At 38.2% G+C, this 21,739-nt stretch overlaps 2 protein-coding genes across 2 annotated transcripts in view; one reads left to right on the top strand and one right to left on the bottom strand.

Annotated features, from left to right (window-relative positions):
• LOC126870835 (alkaline phosphatase-like) overlaps window positions 1-21,739 on the top strand; it is a 235,543-nt gene that overhangs the window by 113,316 nt on the left and 100,488 nt on the right. The gene's annotated exons all lie outside the window — the stretch shown is intronic.
• The window catches only part of LOC126870847 (caspase-like), a 36,137-nt gene continuing 21,989 nt past the window's right edge, over window positions 7,592-21,739 (bottom strand). The window contains exons 4-5 of the mRNA XM_050628927.1: window positions 16,856-16,979; window positions 7,592-9,264 (exon numbers count right to left, since the gene is read on the bottom strand). Coding sequence (XP_050484884.1) covers window positions 8,993-9,264; window positions 16,856-16,979 — 396 coding nt within the window. The 3' untranslated portion in view covers window positions 7,592-8,992. The remainder of the gene's footprint in view (window positions 9,265-16,855; window positions 16,980-21,739) is intronic.

The raw sequence follows: 21,739 nt of genomic DNA, 5'->3' as shown, positions 1-21,739 counted from the left end.
TTGAAACTGCTTTTAAACGGCATGTTTTTATACCCTCGCTCGTCCAAGAACACGTTGGCATAACTCGGTTGTTCCATTCGCAGAACGAAAGCTCTCGGTATACCGTGTGTCTGCTACTGAAGCACAACCGTGTGATCTTCTTGTCCGGGTAATTCGGCAAACGAAAGCTCGACGCTGTACAGGCACGAGAAGCTTTCTCTGTGGATCCAATCAAAACGCGTTCGAGTCAACGTAACACCAGTTACAGTAAAAGGATTCGTGATATATCTACTACCTCTTCAGACTTCAGATAAATTACTATCGAAAAAACATGTTTCCACGTATGAACCAACGAATAGAATTTCGAACGATATTTTAGTTGACAAATCGTCAAAGGAGATGATAGTTTTATGGATCGCTGTACGCTGTATTGTACACAATACGCGTAGTTACGTTTTGTCGACGAAGACAGATTAAGTTCCACGAGTTTCTAACAGCAAGAACCAGTGGTATAAACCTGCGAACATGATTTAACTTAGTTCTGAGGTAGGTTAATATAATACGACAAAGTTAATAATATGTCGTCAAAGTTGTGCGAAGATACAACTGATCTCTCTTCTGCGTTGCATATATTTTACTTTCGATCAAAGTTCGCTTAAGTACGAATCGTTTATGGAAATATTCAAAATCAACTTAGTTCGAATAGAATCGTTTTCGTGAACAACTTAACGAATTTTCTCTACCAGACACGTTTGTTTTGCATCTTCGCAATGATCACAGAGGAAACAAGAGTCGACGTGCAAGCGCGAAACGATAAGATCTAAACCACGTACAATACCTGTATCTCATTGTTGGCATAGTTAAATTACTGGAGAACTTTTACCTTATCTGTTCTTACAGTTCCATTACGTGACAAACGACGTGCTCTTTTAAATTTATGTTACTTGTGATTCCATTGTTGCGAACAAAATAATTCTCCCACATAAAGTACAATCTAGCAGCTAGCTGTTTTCGTTCCGTCGCATCGCTTCGTCAGCATACATTATCTATGAGTGACCCCAGCGAAAATGAAACAATACGTCGCAAAAGCCGATGTGCGCGGTTCTCGTTTGACGGTCGAATATAAATAATACCCTTCTAACATATGCGCAAGTCGAATCGTCTGTTTCTTGACCAGAGAAGCCGGGCATGGAAAAAATGAAGAAGGAAAAGGGAAAGAAACGAAAGGAAGAAAATAAGTGGGGAAACGGACGAGAAGCAGGTCGCGGATATTTTTCAAACGGGCATCATCTACCACTTTGCGGCTCGTATCTTTTTCATACGTTCATTTGTAAACATATATGTACGTACATACATCCATAATGACGAACAGCGCGTACAATCTGTAGACATACATATGCAAATAGAGATTGTTCATCCGGGTGCCCGCGCGGCCGTACACGCTCGTACGTCCCATCCATATGGAAAAACATTGCAAGTTTAGATTGATGAGTATCTCGTTCGTTTGTCAGTCGAGTATCGAAGCTCGCATAGATTGCGTTACAAATAGATATAGTTCAAGAGGGAAGAAACAAAAGTTGTAACATATAAGTGCAATATCAAAAAAGTGGGTATACGATTGGTCTATCATATATTTAAGTTCGAGTTTTCTCGGGATAGTATAAATTGTAAATTTAAGGTATAAATTAAGAATCGTAAGAGTGCTGGGGAAGAAGGAAAGAGAGAGAGAATGTAAACTAGAGTGTATGCCTTGGTGACGTCAAAGCTAAATGAGTAAAGAAGTGGAAGAAGGGTGCGAGGGTTGAGGGTTAGCATTTTTTGACCTGGGAAGACAGACGTTGCGAGCCAAGTGTTAGAATAAGACGTTGTGAGCGGAGTGTGAGAATAAGACGTACGAAGATATTGTGGTCAGTTATTGCATTGGGTATTGCTCGTTAAAATAAAACTAGACTTCTCTTCAAATAGAACATCCTTTCTTGTTCTTACTCTAGACTATTAAGATACTACATAAGTTATAAAATCTCGCTAACGAGGATGGTCTAGCGTGCGTGATCCAGCGTAAGAGATCTCTGGCCTTGAATGGATTTTAGAAATATCTAAATATCGTAAACGTTGGGAAAGCAGGATCAATGAAGGATACGAAACAAATCTGACGTTTGGTTAATTTACGGTGTATGGCGTATGCACGAACTCCGTTTGGTAGGTGAGTCGAAATAAAGGATAACTCGAACGTTATAGATCAGGAACAGATTTGTATCGTTCAGGAAACTAAATGGAACTAAGTGGCTGCGTTTGACAATCCTACGATCGTTGTTAACAGGGAAAAGTGCTTTCGACTGTTGATTTAGTTGACAAACTTTATGCGATGTTGCTCGATACGAAGGTAGGATAGAGGAGAAGTGAAAGCGCATTGAAGTTTCTGGCAAAGTTTAACTTATAGCAGAGTCGCGAAGTTCGTAGAGTTGATTGGATAGCATGTAGCTACGTTAAGACGAATTACATGGCAATCTTGTTATATTAAAATTCCAGAAATTACATTTCGCTTAGAAACGAGTTATTTTGGTAGTATTGCAAACAACGCAATATAGATCGACATTTTTCATAGAAAGTTCTATAGGATTGGTTGGAATTCGGATATTTTCCGTGAAAACCGCTTCCACCATATACAGACCGATGGTTTTTCTTTTTTTTTTTCTCTCTCTTTTCGAGAAAAATAGAAGTTTGCGTGATACCAGTGTAAAAGGCGTACGAATTAAAAATCGTAATGCAATTTACTGGAAACACCAACTGGCACGAGTTCTCTCTTTTTCCTTTTCAAAGCTATGGCAGTTATGCCGCGAACAAAGATTGACGAAATTTTATTTCAAAACCCCGTGTTGTTTGTACTGTTCTCCATATTCATTCGGCATTTTGACAACTCGATCAAACTTTATGTTTACAGTTAATTTATGTATTGATATTCGTATTTAATGACCAAGTTCTTGTAAATTGTTGGAATTCGAATCGCCGTATTTATTTCGCTCACTTTTCCAGGGAAATTCCTTACTCCGAAACTTGGTTGATTGCGTAAAATACCGTGTAACGTGTAACTGCAAACAATACTTTACCATTTCATGGCCGAAAACCGGGCAAAACCGATTCTCGCTTGTAAGTTATTTCGATATCGTTAACATCGTCAAATTTCCATTATTCCCTGGTTAATTAGCGTTCTGAGCGAAAACATCGGTTCACTTATACTGAGCAAACATGTTCGCCGTATAGTCACAGAAAACTTCAGACTACGTTTAAGAAAGTAACTAGCAAGTATAGTTGCTTAATCGTTTCTGATAGAATAATATTCGTAACAGAGAGACAGTGACTGGATATATTCGTGCAATTGTCTTCAAATCACAACTTAGGAACAGTTTCCGATACTGGAACTTTTGAATATCATAATGGAAATTATATTGCTTGTTTTCCAAGCAATCAATCAAAACTGTCTTCCCTTTACCTTGTTAGGTGCGTTGCACATAGCCTATAAGAACTACTGTTCTTCATCAATCAAGCTTGTATTTGTCTCAATTAATCATACTAAAATACAACAACTTAATCCTCAATTTATTAACGGTAATAATCCCAAAGCTGAAATTCTGTCGCACTAATTACCATCGAACGCAAATCATAGCAACTCCAACTACGTTATTACTTTTTATATCAGGTATGCCAAATTTCGTACATTTTATGGGATTAACGAAACTGTACTGAAACTACTAACTCTTTGAGTATAACGACTCATACGAGATATCACAAAGCTGCTCTTAGATATTTTTAGAATCGCTAACCGATAATTTCAGTGCAGATCGGCCGATGAACGATGCGGTTATCGTAACTGGTAGTCCTCAAACACACGGTTTCTCTAAGTACCTCTTACCTAGATCTTCGTCCGATCGAGCGTTGATCGATGAAGGGACAGAAGCACTTGCATCCTTTGACGAAGCGAATCAGTGATCCGCTTAGTCTCAAGTAGTTCATCTTCGAGAACATACTTGCTCGACGGCTACAGGGACCGAATGGTTCGACTTGTTGCCAGTTCACCAGATGAATTATTGAATTGAAAATTTTGCTGACCGGTGATCAAAGGTTCTTCACTCGTATTCGATAGAAAGGATCGATAGTATGCAAGCTAGAAAACCCTCGATTGTTTACCGACGCGAGTTTCGTTTTCTTTACGATGGAACATTTTATCATCGCGACAGGATCGGCGTATTGTTGTTGGTGCGAGTAGTACACCGTATAGCAAACGATATAGCTTAATTCCATTGAAAAGTATATCCATGTTCACTACACCGTATAGAATATTGAAAAGTTAGATATGCGAAAAGAGAGAGAGAGAGAAAACTGAATGGATGAACAAAATTACGATGTTATCACATGCTCAAGAAAGGCCACCCGCTTAGAAACAGTAATAAGCTAGACGAAACATCCTGCATGCCACAGCTATCGAAATAATAACAAAACAGTAACTGAATAGCCGCCTCTGATATACATCCGACGATAACCCCTCCAAAGAGACTAAAACATCAATGTAAAAACCCTCCTGAATTAGCGCTCAATACCTTATTCTGTTGTAACACTTTGAACCGTCACTCTGTTGGATTTATATAATAAAATTTCCATCATCTTATACGAAGTTCAATTTCTTCACCTCATTCGTGAAACGTTCGAACTGCGACGCGAGGAGATTACCGGCGATCTATTGGTTTCGTGATTTCTTGTGTCTCCGACGTGACAATGTCGATGTTAATCCAGATTCCTTAATACGTTCGTAGTAGGTAGCCCGCCTCGGCGCAAATAATATGGAAAGTTACCATGATAATACATATTCATGTAGTAGAATAACAAAGTAAGACAAACGAATATTACGCGACAGAGCTCATGTAAATACTCGTGTGAAATAACAAAAATCGTGTGAAAAACAAAACTGCATCGTGATGTATTGCTGAAAGTAACGTAACAGGCTTCCCAAACGAAACGAGCTATTTTACAAAAATAAATGGCCAAATTTAAACGATATCTTCTTGTTAAATAATCACTTTTCGCCGGTTTAAGAGCTACAGAAATTATTGCTTCCAAATTTAGCTGAATTTAAGCGATTAATTTTTCAAAATTGCGGGTCGTAGCCGGAGTCATAATTTTCAAAGTATACGCTTCCACTGTATGAAAGGAGAAAAAATTCCCAACATCCGTGAACGAAATTTTGCTAAAACAACGTCGATGTCGCCTTGATACGCTTTGTCTATTGTGTTCCTTTGGTACTCTGAAGCAGCAAGCCGAGAATTGTAACCCGCATAACGAAACCCTTTAACCCAGCCTCAAACGAGCCGTAGATCTATCGTGCTCCGTTTGCCTGCAGGATCCACTTAGCACAGTGGAAGACGGGGGTGAAGTGAATGAAATCGAATTGTCATTGCACGGTCAAACAGACGTCTGCATCTATCCTGCATGAAGGACTTCGTTTCCCTTTGATAGGAAAGTAGTTCAAGAACCGTACGGATCAGTCTTTCAGCGACCAAGGATTTCTGAATCTCCTGAACTAGTTCGTGAGCGGTAGGCAAATACGCCTGATTAACTTAAAAATGGTCTATTAGATTCGTGTATAAAAAAACAAATCAACTTATTACGATATCTCGTTTTCTATAATTAATAAGATAATTATATAACTTACTAATCCTTTAGTATCTGTTAGCGGAATACGATATTTCATGGATGTGTTCCATTGATGCAAAGCAAATGCGTTAAATACGATTAAGTTGATCTTTATTTAAAGCCAGTTTTATTTGTGTTACGAAACTAATACTTGATACATATATCATTAATCCAATTTCGAATTATTGAAATTTATATAATAACCGGATAGATGTAGCCAACGATCGGAATCGAAAGTGGCCATATGTTCGCAGAGATGATTTTCCAGAAATTGGATCAAATTATCCCACTCGTACTCTCTCTCTCTCTCTCTCTCCCTCTCTATGATGTTTTACCGTACGAGGGAGACAGAATATGTAGAGTGTAATAAGATACTGTAGAATTGGGTCATCTCTCTCTCTCTTTTTTCTATCTCACTCCTAATCATATATTAGATCAGATAATCAAATATATTTATGTTTGGTATTACTTTGATCGTACGAATCTCAATGATTTGACTAAGGCAATCTCGTACCTATAATACGAAATAAAGAAATTATATTTCTTTTATTCTAATACCGGGTGGAATTAAATCGATGCGGATCGTAGATGACGCCGAGACCTGTCTCAAGTTGCAGGAATTGATGTGGATAACTCCTGGCCAAATATCCGGATGCTACATCATTTATGAAGATTCTCGGTCGATCAGTGTATGACTCGAAGTCACGTCGAAATTTTATTTCTATCAATGCTTTTGGATTTATCTACGTGATTTTTCTGTATTTTCCGAGAAAATATTCCTTTATCGTGGCTATCAGTTTACTTTGATCCAATAACATCTTGCGTTCCGTAGTCTCCTGATGTTTTGCCACGACTGATTGTACAGGGTCTAGTCCAACATGTCTCTTATATTCCTCTGGTCGTTTGTTTCTTCCATTTCTTCCAGCTTCCTCGATATATGTGCTGTATATGTATTTCTCGCCGATGGTTTGGAAAGTATATAACCATACCATGCTTCAGCGGGAAGGTATATATTTATGAGGGTGTTTTAACGGTGCGTGAACTGCAATTTGGTAGACAGGGTGCAAAAAAAGAGCAGATCTCGTAACTCGATTCGAAAAATGTTCGTATGTTTTAAAAGATTGCGAGAGCAAACGAAAAAGGAAAAGAAGTAAAGGAAGAAAAACAAACAAACACGAGTGGGACAAAGGTGATAAGGATTTTTCAACTGTTTTACTCTGTCATTACGTCTAATTAAAGATATTCTGCTAGATTCTCGATTTTATATGCTATAACAGTTTGCTATCTGGTTGTTAATAATGTAGTAATCGATACTCTATGGCTTTATGCAAATTACGTCAAAGTTGTGATATAATAATTACGTTGGTAATTACAGTACTAATTACAGTGTTGGCTTAACGACTACGATAGAAATAAGATATATAGGAAACAAGTGGCGTTAATTGTAATTTAATCTGATAACATATTAATATAGGGCTCTACATGGAAATTATATCCAAATCGTGCAATTTAAGAAAATTGAACTGCCACCATCTGATTTACAGTAACCAGTGCAGCAATCGATATTTACTTGATAACGGATGATATGGTTGTCGATTGGTACAGTACGTGTAATATCTCACTTTACTTTGAACATGCGCTGACGTCGATATTAATATAATAATATATATTGGTACTGCGTCGATATCGGGAATATTGATTCCAACACGAAATGTTTCTCCAAGATTTATTAACGACTTAGTATAACTGTTTATTATACTTCATAGAATATGGTAGTTCTTTTTTCTTTTTGTGGTTCAATGAAACAAATTTCTTATATTTCCAAAAAGATTTTACGATGCGTAAAATTTATATTATTTTTACAGTACATTTATTTCAAAATTACGTTTTAAAAATTTTAATTAACTCAAGTAATGTTTGTCTGAAAGTATCCTCGGCGTAATTCATATAGCAAAAGCCACGGACAGACGGTAGATCTTGTCACGCTGCTTGCAAAACACGTCTGACAATAAACTGCTGTTTCCGCCTGTTTTCTTACGTCTCTTCCATGTTTCTCAACCGTTCGTACGATCCAATTATACTTTTTTCCCCGAGTATCTTCTAACGTATGCTCGGATTAATATTACAAAACTTTTCAGTAGTTCCATTAAATCTGTTTAAAGTCGTTGGCCGACGTTCCCTCTATTACGAGACGAATGAAAACTTTCTTCTTAATACAAGGCAATGATATGGTAATGTAATTACATTTCAAAAAGTGTAGCTTTCAATTACATCGATACACATCTGGAAAGTCCTTAGAATACAGTGAAATAAAACTTCACTCTCGTCAATTCTGTTACATCATTGTGACAGAGGTAATTTATTATCAATTACAAAAACATACATATTTTAATTATATATGATCATTATTTGTACTTTTACGTAATTTATCGAAAGCAGTAACTAACCGTAAGATATTAAACGGATTGCGTACAAATTTTAATTACGTTTACAAATCACAATGCATCGGTATTCTTCGTAATTCATATGTAGATTATGCTCGGCTGAACGATGATGGCAAGAAATTAATAGAAAAATAAAGACGTTTTCGAAGTTAAATTTTGGAACGTACGTGCCCCGGAAATGTTTGCCTACGCTTCCTCACGCTCATAAAGGAATTTAATTTTTATCGTCAACATCCTCGTAGAGGTGTTCATCTTTATATAGCGCAAATGGTTGTTTACGACAAAACGCACGTCGGCATAAAACACCGAAGAACGAGTACACGCGGTAAAATAATAAAAATATATCGCCACGCATTCGTTCGCGACGTAAAACGCGCTTGTTTAAACGCCGACCGTAAAGTGACTTTTAATTTGTTTAAAAACGGAACGAATTTCTACGGGTCGTATCTCAGAAAGCGAGTTATTTACTGCATTCATTAAACTCCGTGAACAGCTGCAAATGAAGTAATGCGCGCACTTCGTTATCCGCCCCTTATATATCGGTCTAAGGACCGAGGTCTTCTTTAAACTTGTACAACGAAAATCTACGGCCGGCGCTAATTAAAATTATACCCTCGATATTCCCTCGCGAGATTGAATTTACATTTTCACGCGGTTCGTTGCTCAATCACGCCAACTTTCCGCCACGATCTTTTCATAAAAATTCGACGTACTAAGGAAATAGCTACGGGAAGTTTAATCCGCTTAACGTCCAGCAACCGAGAATCGAGAAAAATATCTACAAAATACTCTACACACGGTTCTTTACATACGTGTGCATGCATAAACATATAAATCTGTGAATTTACGCCTCGCTTCAACTGAATCGCTCAATAGCCGAATTGCTATTTTCCGCTTTTATCCTTTGCTTGGTATTCGAGTGGTACATTGTCGAAGAACAGCAACCGCGTCAACATGGAAATGAGGGATGGTACCTGCTTCTTCTGGTGGAACGATTCCTTCTCCGGGTTGAACGATTGATACTCGATCGAAACACGTCGGACTACGGCAGTCATCATCCTTAATAGATCATGGGTTTTCCAGTTTTTATTCAGCTCTTGACAGAGAGCCTGTATGAACCAGGAACCATTTTCCGGATTTCGCCACGAGTAAAAACCTGAAATTCATAAAAGAAACTCTTTTCTTTTTCTGATGAGAAACTCGCTCTCTCTCTCTCTCTCTCTCTCTCTCTCTCTGTACGTATATTGTACATATGTGCATGTTATAGGCAGATGCAAGTAGGAACGATCGCTTTGCGAGTTTTCAGCAAAATCATAGAGTTTGTCATAAGTGAAACGTTTCCATCAGAGCTATCTCTCCGTAAAGAGACGCTGTGGGTTGGAGAAGTGACTTGCAAGAAATAGCGTTTCAATTCGAGTATACTATTAGGTTTGCTCGAGGAGAGCATTTATGCGGAATGTAGGATTCGGTGTTGTTGTATACCTTCGCGAATTGACTATAGTCTTTCGAATTACTTCTGCTAAACCGACCAACCATTAAGGCCGATCTTTAGCCACCGGTTACGCGGACGTTGTTTATGAAACCAACTAATGACCTCATCAAGGACCGTCCATCACCTAAGAATACGGCATCTTTATAAACGCAATCAGGCAACAAAAATAAGAGGGAGGACCAAGTAACCGACTGCTGCTCCTACAAACTCGTTTAGAACTGTTTAATCCAGGAGTTTCGTTCATGGCTTTTTCGATTTCTTGCGCGTTCACGACTTGCTAAGAAGATAGTAGTAGCATCGGAACGAGAGCGAATTATCGTTAGTAGCAGAAAGGAATATATGAAGTGTCGCAAATGTATGCAGCTATTTAAATGGTCGAATACGAGGCTGATAATATATGAGAGTGATATAGCATCGTGCAACGTAGAGCATTTAAACGGCTAAAGATAATGATGTTTCATCTTATATCATATATAATGTTATTTGCATTGTCGAAGTTTATGTTTATAAAATCTTTATAAAGATTCACGAACAAGTAACGTCAGAAAGCAGTTTCTTCCAACTAACCCGGTGGATAGCATCTTTTTTCGTATACAAGCTCTAGTAAACGATCTCTTAGAAGAAATATTCTACCAAAAAATTTGGAAAAAAAAAGATTTCCACCGCAACGCCTCCGTCCTATTAAATTCTTCCATTGCGTTCACTTGGAACGTACACGGAAGCCATTACGGCGGCAGCGTCAATTATGATGAACGAAGACTGAAAACGTTAGAGGCACGCGAAAGTTTCATCTTGCAGCTTATGATGGATCGAGCGTTAGATGAAAATATATTTTCCGCGGGGGCTCGAGTCGCAGCAGCAGGAAAATAATTGCGGTCTAACAATAGGCGGAAGCGGCAGAGACAAAGGGAAGGAAGGCGTTACCATCAGAACGCTAATGCAACGCGGAGAAGACGAGTACTGGTACCATTGTCGCGTTCCATAATCGTCATCGTTCGCAAGAAACATTTTCGTTATGAACGTGCCGAGACACTAGCCATTCGCGTTTCAATGTATAACTGATGTACTCTAGAACTTACGCTTGCCGTACATTGTTACCATATTGTTTAAGTGACAGTCGCATCGAGGATAGGAGCCACCGACGCTTTAAAGCAGATCTTTTCACGAGCAACGTGTTATTCGATGCTCGCCATGTCTGGAGAGTTGAAATGGTAAACGATGTAAATGCATAAAGAGAAGAAATAAAACGATTTTGTTAGTGGAGTGTATTACAGATTCTACGTGAAATATGACGAAAAGGATAGAAGTTTAACTTTCACGTATCTTTTTTTCGCAATATTCGAAACAACAACCCCTTAGATACTTCGGCGACCGTAAGCCTAACTTTCGAACGATCAGTTCGGCCATAGAAATCGATTTCAGCGAAGATAATCTGCGATAAATCCAATACCATTAGAGCGTATCGCTTCTAAATCGCTAATCGCTAATAAATTGGCAATAAATCACTTGCAGACAAATCAATTTCTTAAAACGATCCTTCTCGAGACACGGAAGAATCGCAGCTGCAGGTCCAGTCGTGTCTCTTTACCATTCGACGAGAGAAGAAAAGAAAAAGTTCACGCGATGAGCTGAAGTGGAGAGCGTTCTTTAAAAGCAGCAGTCCTTCTCGAAGTTTTTTCGTCACCACGACGAATCGTCTCATCGCTATTCGTGGTACTTTTCGTTCGAGCATCCTGCCTCTCTGGCAGCCACTTTCTTCCTCGATATCGATCACGATAGGCGAGGAACGAAGCGAATATTCTCTTAACGCAGCTGTTAGGTATGTGTACACGGTCTGACCATCACGCAAATCACGATAAAATAAACGAAGGCTTGCAAAAATCCGATAAGCGAGTGAACGTGCATGCCTCTCCATATATTGCATAGCGTTCGAGATATATCAGATAAAAATAGTTTAAAATAGTCTGAAACGATGAAATAAATCATTGTTCTGAATAAAAAGATAAAAAATAAATTTTTAACAGAATGTACCTCTAATTGACGATAAGGTTTATAATGCTTGCAAAGGATGTTTGTTTCGTTTTTCTAAAGAATTCTAAAAGAATGTCCGAAGAACTCGCTTGTTGTTTTTCATACTATTGGAAAAAATGTCAAAAAGTTTGACTTTTACAGGTGACAATACAGTTTTAGTTTGATGAAAACGAGGATCGTACTTCTGCAGTTGCCAGTCGTATTTATGAAATATTCATTTAATAAAATCTTGTTTAAAATAAAAAATAAATATTGGCTTAAAAATGTGCGATACACCTCTCTATAATTCAGTCACCTATTTCAAGAACGCTTTGCGCAACGTATCGAAAATTTTGAAGCATACAATCTCCACGAAATCGTATATTTATCGAATTTTATCAGTATAGTACTATTAAATGACTGCATAATTGGTTTCGTTGGACGTGTTATTTTTTTAGGAAGCTTTCGTAGGAGTAGAAGATCGTAGGAGTTCTTAAAGCAATTATATTTGAAAAGGATCTCATTGCACCGTTAATATGGAAATCTTGGTAATTCTTTTATAACTACGTATCAATTGGCAGATTTTCAACGTGACGTCATCGAAAAAGATATTTCACTGATAATTGTTTCGTTTCAGTAAATGTGAATTTAATTTCGCAATGTCCGATCGTGCTTCAGTCACGATTGTACGAATCCGAGATCCAACCACTCGCATAGATACGATATTCCCTGTGCTATTGAACCGGACTTATATTACATGGAATACGATCGGTTGTAACGATGTAATTATGAAGCACGGTGGAGTCACCATTTATTATTTGATATTGCGGCCGATATCGGTGCCGGTCGATTCACGAATAAACGCGTAACGCCGTTCGTGTAGCTCTACTTGTCCCACAACGAAATCTGTAACGATTCCTGTTGTCGTCGGAATATATATAACAATGATTTACCACGCACCGAGCTATTTCAAAAGCAGCTGGACGCTTCTGTGCGAGAACATTTCCACGCGAACGTGCTGACACCGGCGTAAAATACATACAAAGCTGGAAAATGTTATACGCCAACAACGAGCCGCTCGCTGCTCCGTGCTATGTGGCCACGCGTTTTCACCTCATTCAATATACACGGAACAATCACGGTTCTTTGTCACCAGAAACCATGAGAATGTTATCAAATAATTTTGTTAACAATCTGATTGGCCGTTATCCTGTTTGCAGCTCGAGAACATGCGTATTTAGTACCCGTATACATATAAATGGGTTCCTATGCAGGGATTGAGATTATTATTATTAAGAGACGTTGTTTTAACTCGTGCGATATTCCCAGTGCCGTGTATTATTTTCACGAATATTTTATAGGACGGTTTGACGTGCATATCGAATCGATGAATATAGATCTCTTTGGTACATTTTTGAATTATTTGCTCGGAAGAATTTTTTATCAGCATGGAACATTCTACTTTCCAAAAATATGCGATAAATCCATAAAGCCTGATTTTAAAGGTAGAAACGCTAGGACATAATTAACGTTGCGATGATCAAACGTTGAACGTGTTTAACGTACAAAGACCAAATACACTAATTTTCGATCAGTTGTCCACGCGACTGTAGAAGGTTGTACTACACAATGCTTTGTAACTAATTTTGACCATATCGTTGTCCGTTTTCCCGTCAATAGGATCCGTTTATTTAACACGTGACGCAAATCAACCGCGGTTAACGATCCAAAATGACGCGCAACTCAATATTTTACTCTGTCAATTCGATGACGCGGTCGAGGAGATCGATGTTCGGCCGGTGACGCGAGTCAATGATATCTGCGCCAGCCTGGTCGGAACAATAAATCTGTCGTATCGCTGCCGTCCACGAACAATCGCGACAATATCGCTTCTGTTATGGATCGTTGCCTCTCTCCTTCTTTATCGAAGGAACTGTCTGAACTATAACGGAACATCGTGACGTAAAGTTCCCGACTTTCGCCTGGGGACAAAATTTTAATCGCGCCGCCTATTCAATTACACACTCCCATAGCGATAATTAGCCGACATTGTCGAACGTCGAGCTTTCAATTAAATTCCACGCAACAAATTTTCCGGTTTAATTAAATTATGTTCTCCGCACCTAGTTATCCACCGCTATTCGCTCGCTTTTTTCGACCATTAATTAAAGGTCCCTTACGATTCGATCTTTTGAACGAAAACGTTCTGCCGATCGAACCATTTCAAATGCGTCGCTTAAGTCGAGCGGTTGGTTATTCCATCGCATAAGAGGTTGAGTATTTATTTAATGTATTTGCGACTATAATAGCGACGTTAAGCTTTAGTATACTCGTAGCTATTGTTGGAAATAGTGAAGCAATCTCGTCGTCTTTGTTTCGGCATTTTAGGATTCTTTGGAATCTTACTTTGAGGAGAAGCGCTTCAATATCCTGATTCTCTCAAAAGGATATTCCATTACTTTTAAGAAGAGATATGTGCGAGAAGAGCGTCTGCTTTCGATATTTTTCATTAAAAATTGGGAAATTTAACCACTTCCTTTCTTATACTACTATATTAATTCTGTACCATTGTGTCGATTTAATTAATTTCATTAAACGTAGGTCATCGTATTCTTCTCAATACAAAGCATAACTCTGTTAATTATGAAGTTCATTCTGTACTACTTCTTCCTTTCAAAATAATTTTTCGTAATTTCACCCGCGGAGGAAATATTTCAGCTTGTGTATTGTACTCGAGCGATGATATAGTCTGGGTAGGTTTCACCGTGGCTGAACTATGCGTTCGTTGGATCACAAATGAAAACGCCAGCGACCATTGTATTACTTTAGTAATATTTAGCAGAGACCAGTTAGGTAATTGTTCTACGGATGGACATTTTCACTGATGGGAAAAATCCACCTGGTGGTAGGTCAAGAAAGGTCAAGCCGGGCTTGGCAACGGTCTCGACTCGTCGTCAACGAAAACCAGCATTTTTAAATCTTCCTTCTTCGTTCGCTTGAAAATGTGCCGTAGAAAGTAAGCGGATTAAAGAAGGACGAAGCATAAATGAAAATTATTTATGCGACATCCTGGTGGGTAAACGGCAAACAAAGACGCTTTGTAGCGACGAAATATCGCGCTTGTACGTATTTATGTGTAACCAGCTCAAAGCAGGTTACACGCGATTAACGTAATAATTCGTGCATGCAATTTGAGTTCGGGTGCTTATTACGTTTTCCCCGATAAATTAGCACGAACGAAGAACATTGGTCCGGACAGCGGCGTGAAATATTCCTTTTGTTCTTTGTTGCCAAATATCCATGAGGTATTAGCAACTGCGGTTGCGTGTCCATTTGTCGAATGATTAGGTATTATTCAATTTGTTAACGGTGTGCAAGATTTCGGATAAAATTCGCGTCTCGTAATAGCATACAGATAAGGGAATACTTGAATTAACGTATGGACAAAAATATGTGTACGGCATCTGGTGGTAAATTAATTTTATACTTCATCTATAACACGCATTTCTGTTCAGAGAAAATGAGGATTACGAATGATAGAAGTTTTCACTTACGAATCGTCACATTCGGGCGAACAATTACATCGTAGAAAATGTTCAAAGCGACTTCCACTGTCCCGAAGTATCATTCGATTGATTTTCTAGACCAGTTTTCAAAGCCGGATCTTTCGTTTGTCAGATGATTGCCCTAACCAATTGAGCTATTCAGAACGTCGATAGATCGCTGTTCTCTAAGCTTAATATTCCAAATAACTGGCTGCCTACGATTGTAGGTCACCCACGCGCTGCTACGACCTATCGTTTAAATCTACATAAGCTAAATCGGATAAACTGATATTACCGGTTACGTGTATCCGGCCGCGAGACGAAGATATCCGAAATTATTGCTAATGCCTTTGCGCATTGATTTCAGATTCTGCGGCAATTTAGAGATTGCCACGAGTGTCGTTTCGAGTTACAGCTTGAACGCTCTGAGCGTTTGAACGAAAGTCCAGTTTGCCTTTTTTCTCAAAATCGATGTCTATTCTGTAGATCGTGCACGATATTTTAGTAAAAGACTTAATCGATAATTTTTCCATACAAAGTTAAATTTATCTCGTTATGTCAAGTTTCCTTTTAACTGTATAAAAGCCTTCCCCATAAGTTCGTATTATTGCATGGGAAAGGTAATAAATGAATGAGGAAAGTAATATCTCTTATGCAAAGTTGACACAATATTGTAGTCCCTTCTGAGAGACCTCTTTAATAGCATTTGTACGAGTTGCTCAAAGAAATTCTTTGGAATAAAGAATTTTTTGACATCACCTTTATTGTTCATTTGTTCTTCGTCTTCGTTTAAACTTAATCTTTACCGAGTTAATTTAAAAGATAATCATTTATAACTTAATTTCATTCAAATTGTCCTCATAAGAATGTTTCTGCGAAATAAGTATAACCAACCTACATATTTTGTCACGATAAGTTACTAGTAAAGAGTTGTAAAACGTTATTGAAGTTAGGAGAATTTTGTTCTTTTTGCCTTTCTTACCGTAAACTGACCAATCATTTTCTTGTTTGTAAGGATTATTTTACGGATCTATACTCATATACCGTTTCCGGTTTGCTGCATGTATGGTCGATTTAATGGGATATCGCTCTGACAGACCTGATCACATTGGCTGCTTATTCATATTTGATTAAACCAGGTGCGACTAACCACCTAAATTTGTACATCTGATGTTCCTAAAAATCCACGAAATTTACATGCTTTTAATTATAAAGTTCGTAAGGTACGTTTCATCCGTGCTAAATCATGTAATACGTTTGCATCGACTCGCCATATTGCGTACAAACATCCGCGAACATGACAAGGAAAGCCAGCATAGAAATTTATACTCATTCTATTCTTTCCGGCTATTGACTTGCAAATGAAGACCCGACAAGAGCGTACAGGGGCGTGAACAGAAGCACACGCACGTTGTCGCGCACATTGAGGAGCCAAACATCCATTGAAACGCGAATTCGAGAAGACAATCTCTCTCGTGCTACCGAGAACAGGGACGTACTTTGCCCTCGTCGAGCACGTTCCTGGCTCGAGCATTGTTGTACGTGTCGGCTCGTGAAATAAGGAGTTCGTTCACGCACTCGCCAACAGAACATCCACGCAATGCGTTCGTCAATCATTGTATACGTATGCATACCTATGCGTGTGTACGTGTAGGTATGTCGAAAGTATAGGTAAAAAATGTAGAATACATGCATCATACCATCATAAGTGGAATACGCGACCATAATATCCGCATAGGCAGGGAGGCTGTAGGTAGTACCGGGCGTGGAATCCGTCTCATGAATAATTTCCACCCCATTGTCCAGCTTCGTTCCACGGCAAGACTGTGAAAAAGAAGACGCATACGTGAGTGGTCGAGTAACTCACGACGTTTCTTTTTGTGCGCTCGTTTAAACGAAACACGATATTTTTCTTCAAAATGCTAATATCCGAAGTTGAACAAAAGGAATCTGTTAATGATAGTCGGCGTTTTGAATTGCGTTACGTTCGTGATTGATATTGTTGTTGGTATTTGTTAGGGTTTATCGATAGAAGTTGATATAAAGGCAATCGATAAAAAAGTTCGGCTTAATATGCCTATAGCACTTGGTATAGAAAAGAACCTCGTTACAGATCTTCCAGTCGAACTGGTTACTAGCTATTCCGCTATAAATCACGTTTTACTTAACTGCGGAAATAGCACAATTGGCGTGCAGGTTCTGCCCTCGCTCGCCATAAAGCGGAATTGGCAACCGGATGTCATAAATGCTCTTTCCAAATTTACGACGGACGTTAGCCAGTTGCTACAATGTCGAGGCGTGACTTTTTATAGAAATTTGTGACTTCCGACAATATGTGGCATGTATACATAAGATTTAATCGACTAATCGTTAAATTTAATAGAACTACTTTACACGGTAAGGTAAATTAAAGTAAAGTGAAGTAAAGTAAAGTTGCTCTTTTGATCTTTACGTTACTGCGCCGTATACATTTTTCATCTAACTCAACAGAATTTTACGAAAATAATTTTCTTCGAATTAAGGGGTAAATGAATCTTCAAGCTGTACAGATCTTTCAGCTGTATAACTAAACGATATGGCAAGCGCGGGAAAGAATTTAAATCAATCAAAAGTTATAACTGCTTTATTACGCATCCGATTATGTAAAAATCTTCCCCAGCTTTGTTGAATACAATGATTACAAATCCCTACACCACAAGTACATCATTCTACTACTCATCCCAAAATAATATCCCCCAAAACCAATTCTCCTTAGCAATCAGTACTCTCTGCGAAACCTGTTCACCCACTGGTTCTGTAAATTTATATTATCTCTTCTTGTTTCTTCGTTTATTTGTTCTCACTCCTTAATTTTTCAATTGGCGTTCTCTCGGAAGAGGAAATATGCGTCACGAGCGCGTCGTTGTTTCTTCTATGCATCATGGGCATGTCTTCTATGCAATGTTCTATGCGCGAAAGGGACAACATTATCATGTGAATTTCTGTCACAGGATTCGCGCAGATCGCTCTCAGGATGACAAAAATTGCGAAGCTGGACGATATGTGACAGCGGTCGACTGTACACGAATTCGACGTGATACAAATAACGATCTCAGAACGTTTTACGGGACGAGACGCGCGAACAAAGCGGTAAAATTTACAGATTTTCCGCGGTCGTTAGTCGATAAAACGTGCCCCGCCCGTTTGATTTATGCGGCTCTAGCACGAGCAACGCCGGATTAAAACGCACGCTGAATTATTACGAAACAGGACCTTAAATAAATGCGCTATCTGTGATATCGCAGAACACGTCGCGCGAAAGACTCATAAATATTAGGTTTCTCCGTCTGAGATATGGTTTTCTCAAATGAAGCTTTAATCGAAACGCGTAACCTGTTTCGAATGTCACCATGTATATTTATATTTGCGTATATTTATATACATCTTAACTATTAGGTTGTCCGTAAAGTTTCTTTCGTTTCATAAGTGAAATAATAGATGCACAACATTTTCTGTTCTATACTATTTTATTGAATTACGTTTGATCCATTTTATTCTATTACTAGAAAATGGATCATACATGAATCTGTAAAATAATATAAAATAAAAAATGTTGTGCATCTATTATTTCACTTATGAAAGAAAAGAAACTTTTCGGACAACCTAATATATGCATAGCACTACTGATGTTTCTGGTATTGTCGAACTTTCAGGAAATAATGCGAAGAAATTAATTGCACGATGTGAAAATATATGTAATATCCAATCTAATTTAATATATATCTAATAATAGATTTCAAGTGAAAATCATTGAAATGGTCTATGCATATGTCAAGATATAACCGGAAACTGTTTTATCATCAGAGCAGAACAGTCACGGCTTCTACACTTTGTACTTATTTCAAGCGTTTCTTTTGTGAAGCGTTTAATGAGCACAACGTTCTAAAAAGACTAAGGTGCAAGCTTAGCATATAAAGAACAAAAATTAGGAATTCGTGAAATCGCACGTAAGTTCGGACGATCTCATAAAGTTGTATTAAATTTTTTACGCGATCCTACTAGGAATGGGAAAAATAAGAATGGTGGACTTAAACAGAAGTTACCTTCTCATATTGAAAGATAAATTGTTAAAGTTACCAACGATACATTAAGAAGTTATGCGGAAATTGCGAAGGAATACGATCTCAACTTTTCTGGTTGGACCGTTCAGTGTGCCCTTAAATGTAATTCGAACATTGCAAGACAAAAAGTAATGTCCGCGCGTATACCTTTAAAACGCCACAAACTAGCTGCGTTTGAATATGCTGGTGCAAAGATGAATAGGAGTTGGAATAACAGAATAAGTTAATTTTGAACATTCATAAATCGTGAGGTAGTTTTATGTTTAATATTCTCTATTTAATTCATATATATATATATAGTTATTTTCTCTGATGAGAAAAAATTCAGTTTGGATGGTCCAGATGAATTTTAATTCGTATCGCAGAGATATTCGTGAACGTGAAAAATACTTCTCTAAGCTATTATTTTTAAATAAATTCAAATTTCATGCAAATGTTTTTTGGAATTTTCGTACGATATTGGTCATATTTAGGAATCACTGCTTGCAACTTCAAAATACTTGAAAATTAAAAGTGGTGTTATTGTTACGTTTCGAAAGAAATTACGAAAGAACAGAGGAGGAAGGTACAAACAACAAAATAAAAGAGCGTAGCGACTGGGTAGTTGTCACAGCTTCGGTTTTCAAACTTTTCGTTTATTCTGCACGGTTCTTTGCTCCACCGAATTCACGTCGATCCTCCTCTTTATTCTTACACATTTATTCCAAACGTAATCACGTCTGCACACGAGTTTCCGCGACTTAATGTCATGCGTGGTACGTCCACAACGTGGTACGTATTCAAGAGCTCGTTAAACGAGTTGTGAAGTAACCTCGTCAACTATAAAACTCTTTCATGTTCCTTTGAAACGTCGTACGGATAATTAACTATGTCGTCTTTTCCACTTCCGTTAGCGCGCGCGCCGCCTCTCCACTTGTCGCGAAGAACCGGAAAACCCAAGCGTTAGTGCCTCTTCCCGCTAGCGAGAACGAGCTTGTTCCCTCAATCCTTACGTGTCCCCTATCGTCGAACTCTTAACTCTTTGTGGCCGGGATTAATTTCTTGTAACGAGAAAGTTTCTCTCCGAGCAAAAGGTAGAAAAATGTAAAAAGTAGAAGTTAATGAACGCGTGTTCTCGGATCTGACTTCGAATTTCCTGGCGGTTACGTTGCTTCAAATAACGATGGAAACCAGGAAAGGATTAAATTCGAGCAATGGAAAATTCAACGGTAGGGAAAATGTGTGTTAATTTATTTCAGGAATCAGGAAGCGTAAATTTTCAGTGTTTTACGTTAATAGCGTTTGCGGGATTTTGGATATTTTTGAACCGTCAGCTGCTCCACCATTAGATTTCTTATTTTTATTGTGACTATGAAATATTTTCAAACACCCCATTGCGATCCATCACTTGTAACAAGTACGTAACTTGTGCACCGGAATACCTCCTAAATTATGCACTGGTTGAAAAATTGTTCTATACAAAAGTTTCATCATATAACGTACGTGCTTTCTTCGTAAATGGGTGCATTTCAGAAGATCGACCGTTTTCACCCTTTTCTATACGGGGCATTATAGTTTTTACGACGCTGATCGAAAGAATGTAAAATTCTGGCCAATCCTTTTGTGTTTTGTTATAAATTCGATAACTAATGAGGTATCTCGTATCGCTTACCGAAAACCTTATCAAAAGACTCGCGTATACATGTCGATCTAAAGAAACAAAATTCCTACAGAAAAACTAACTTCTCTGATTAAAACACAGTATTCATTTCAACGATGACGTATTAATGTCTTTTTCATTCCCGCTGTTTCTATTAATTGCTCTCGCATGAACTCAGACGAGCAATATTTATAATTCTACACATCGTCAACGAGTTCATCGCGTCAAATTTGTTTTGCGATTTTAATTTGCCCGCGAAATATACGTCGCTGGCCGTACTGTTTATAGAAGCCGGTCGTCGAGTGTTTCTCCATATTACCAGTTTATTCTGTAAATTCCGTGGTTGGTACAAAAATGGCTCGGCATTTCCAATAACCGATTGGAACACTGTTAACACGAATGAGCATTTTCGCAAATCTAATTGTGGGTAGCACACTGTACTGGAAACACAACAAAACGTTACGTTGCAACAAATTGATTTATGCCCAAACAGCTTGTTTTCCAAGTTTCATTATATCGCACAAAACATGATTTTGTAGCCGCGGTCTCCAACAGATGAAAACGATTTGAATGTATGGATTTCAGTTAAACGGAAAGCGCAAAGGAGGTAGTTTCGACGACCGTATGAAGACTTATCGGAAAAAGAAAGGACGGAAGAATGGCGAAGATCGTAAAACAATAACGAAATGGAAGCACAATTTTCTCCTGAATAAACAAACCTCTTTCTTCGCGGTTATCGCTTTGTCCCTTTTGCATGGAAGTAGTAATAATTATTCAGCGCATTATGCGATTCTTTCGACAGAGTTCCATTATCTTGTGGGATATATAAGCTGTTTGCTTCGACT

The sequence above is a fragment of the Bombus huntii genome, chromosome 11 (assembly GCF_024542735.1).
Source record: "Bombus huntii isolate Logan2020A chromosome 11, iyBomHunt1.1, whole genome shotgun sequence".
Classification (NCBI taxonomy): Eukaryota; Metazoa; Arthropoda; class Insecta; order Hymenoptera; family Apidae; genus Bombus; species Bombus huntii.
The sequence above is the reverse complement of the archived record's forward strand: the minus strand, read 5'-3'. Positions and strand labels throughout refer to the sequence as shown.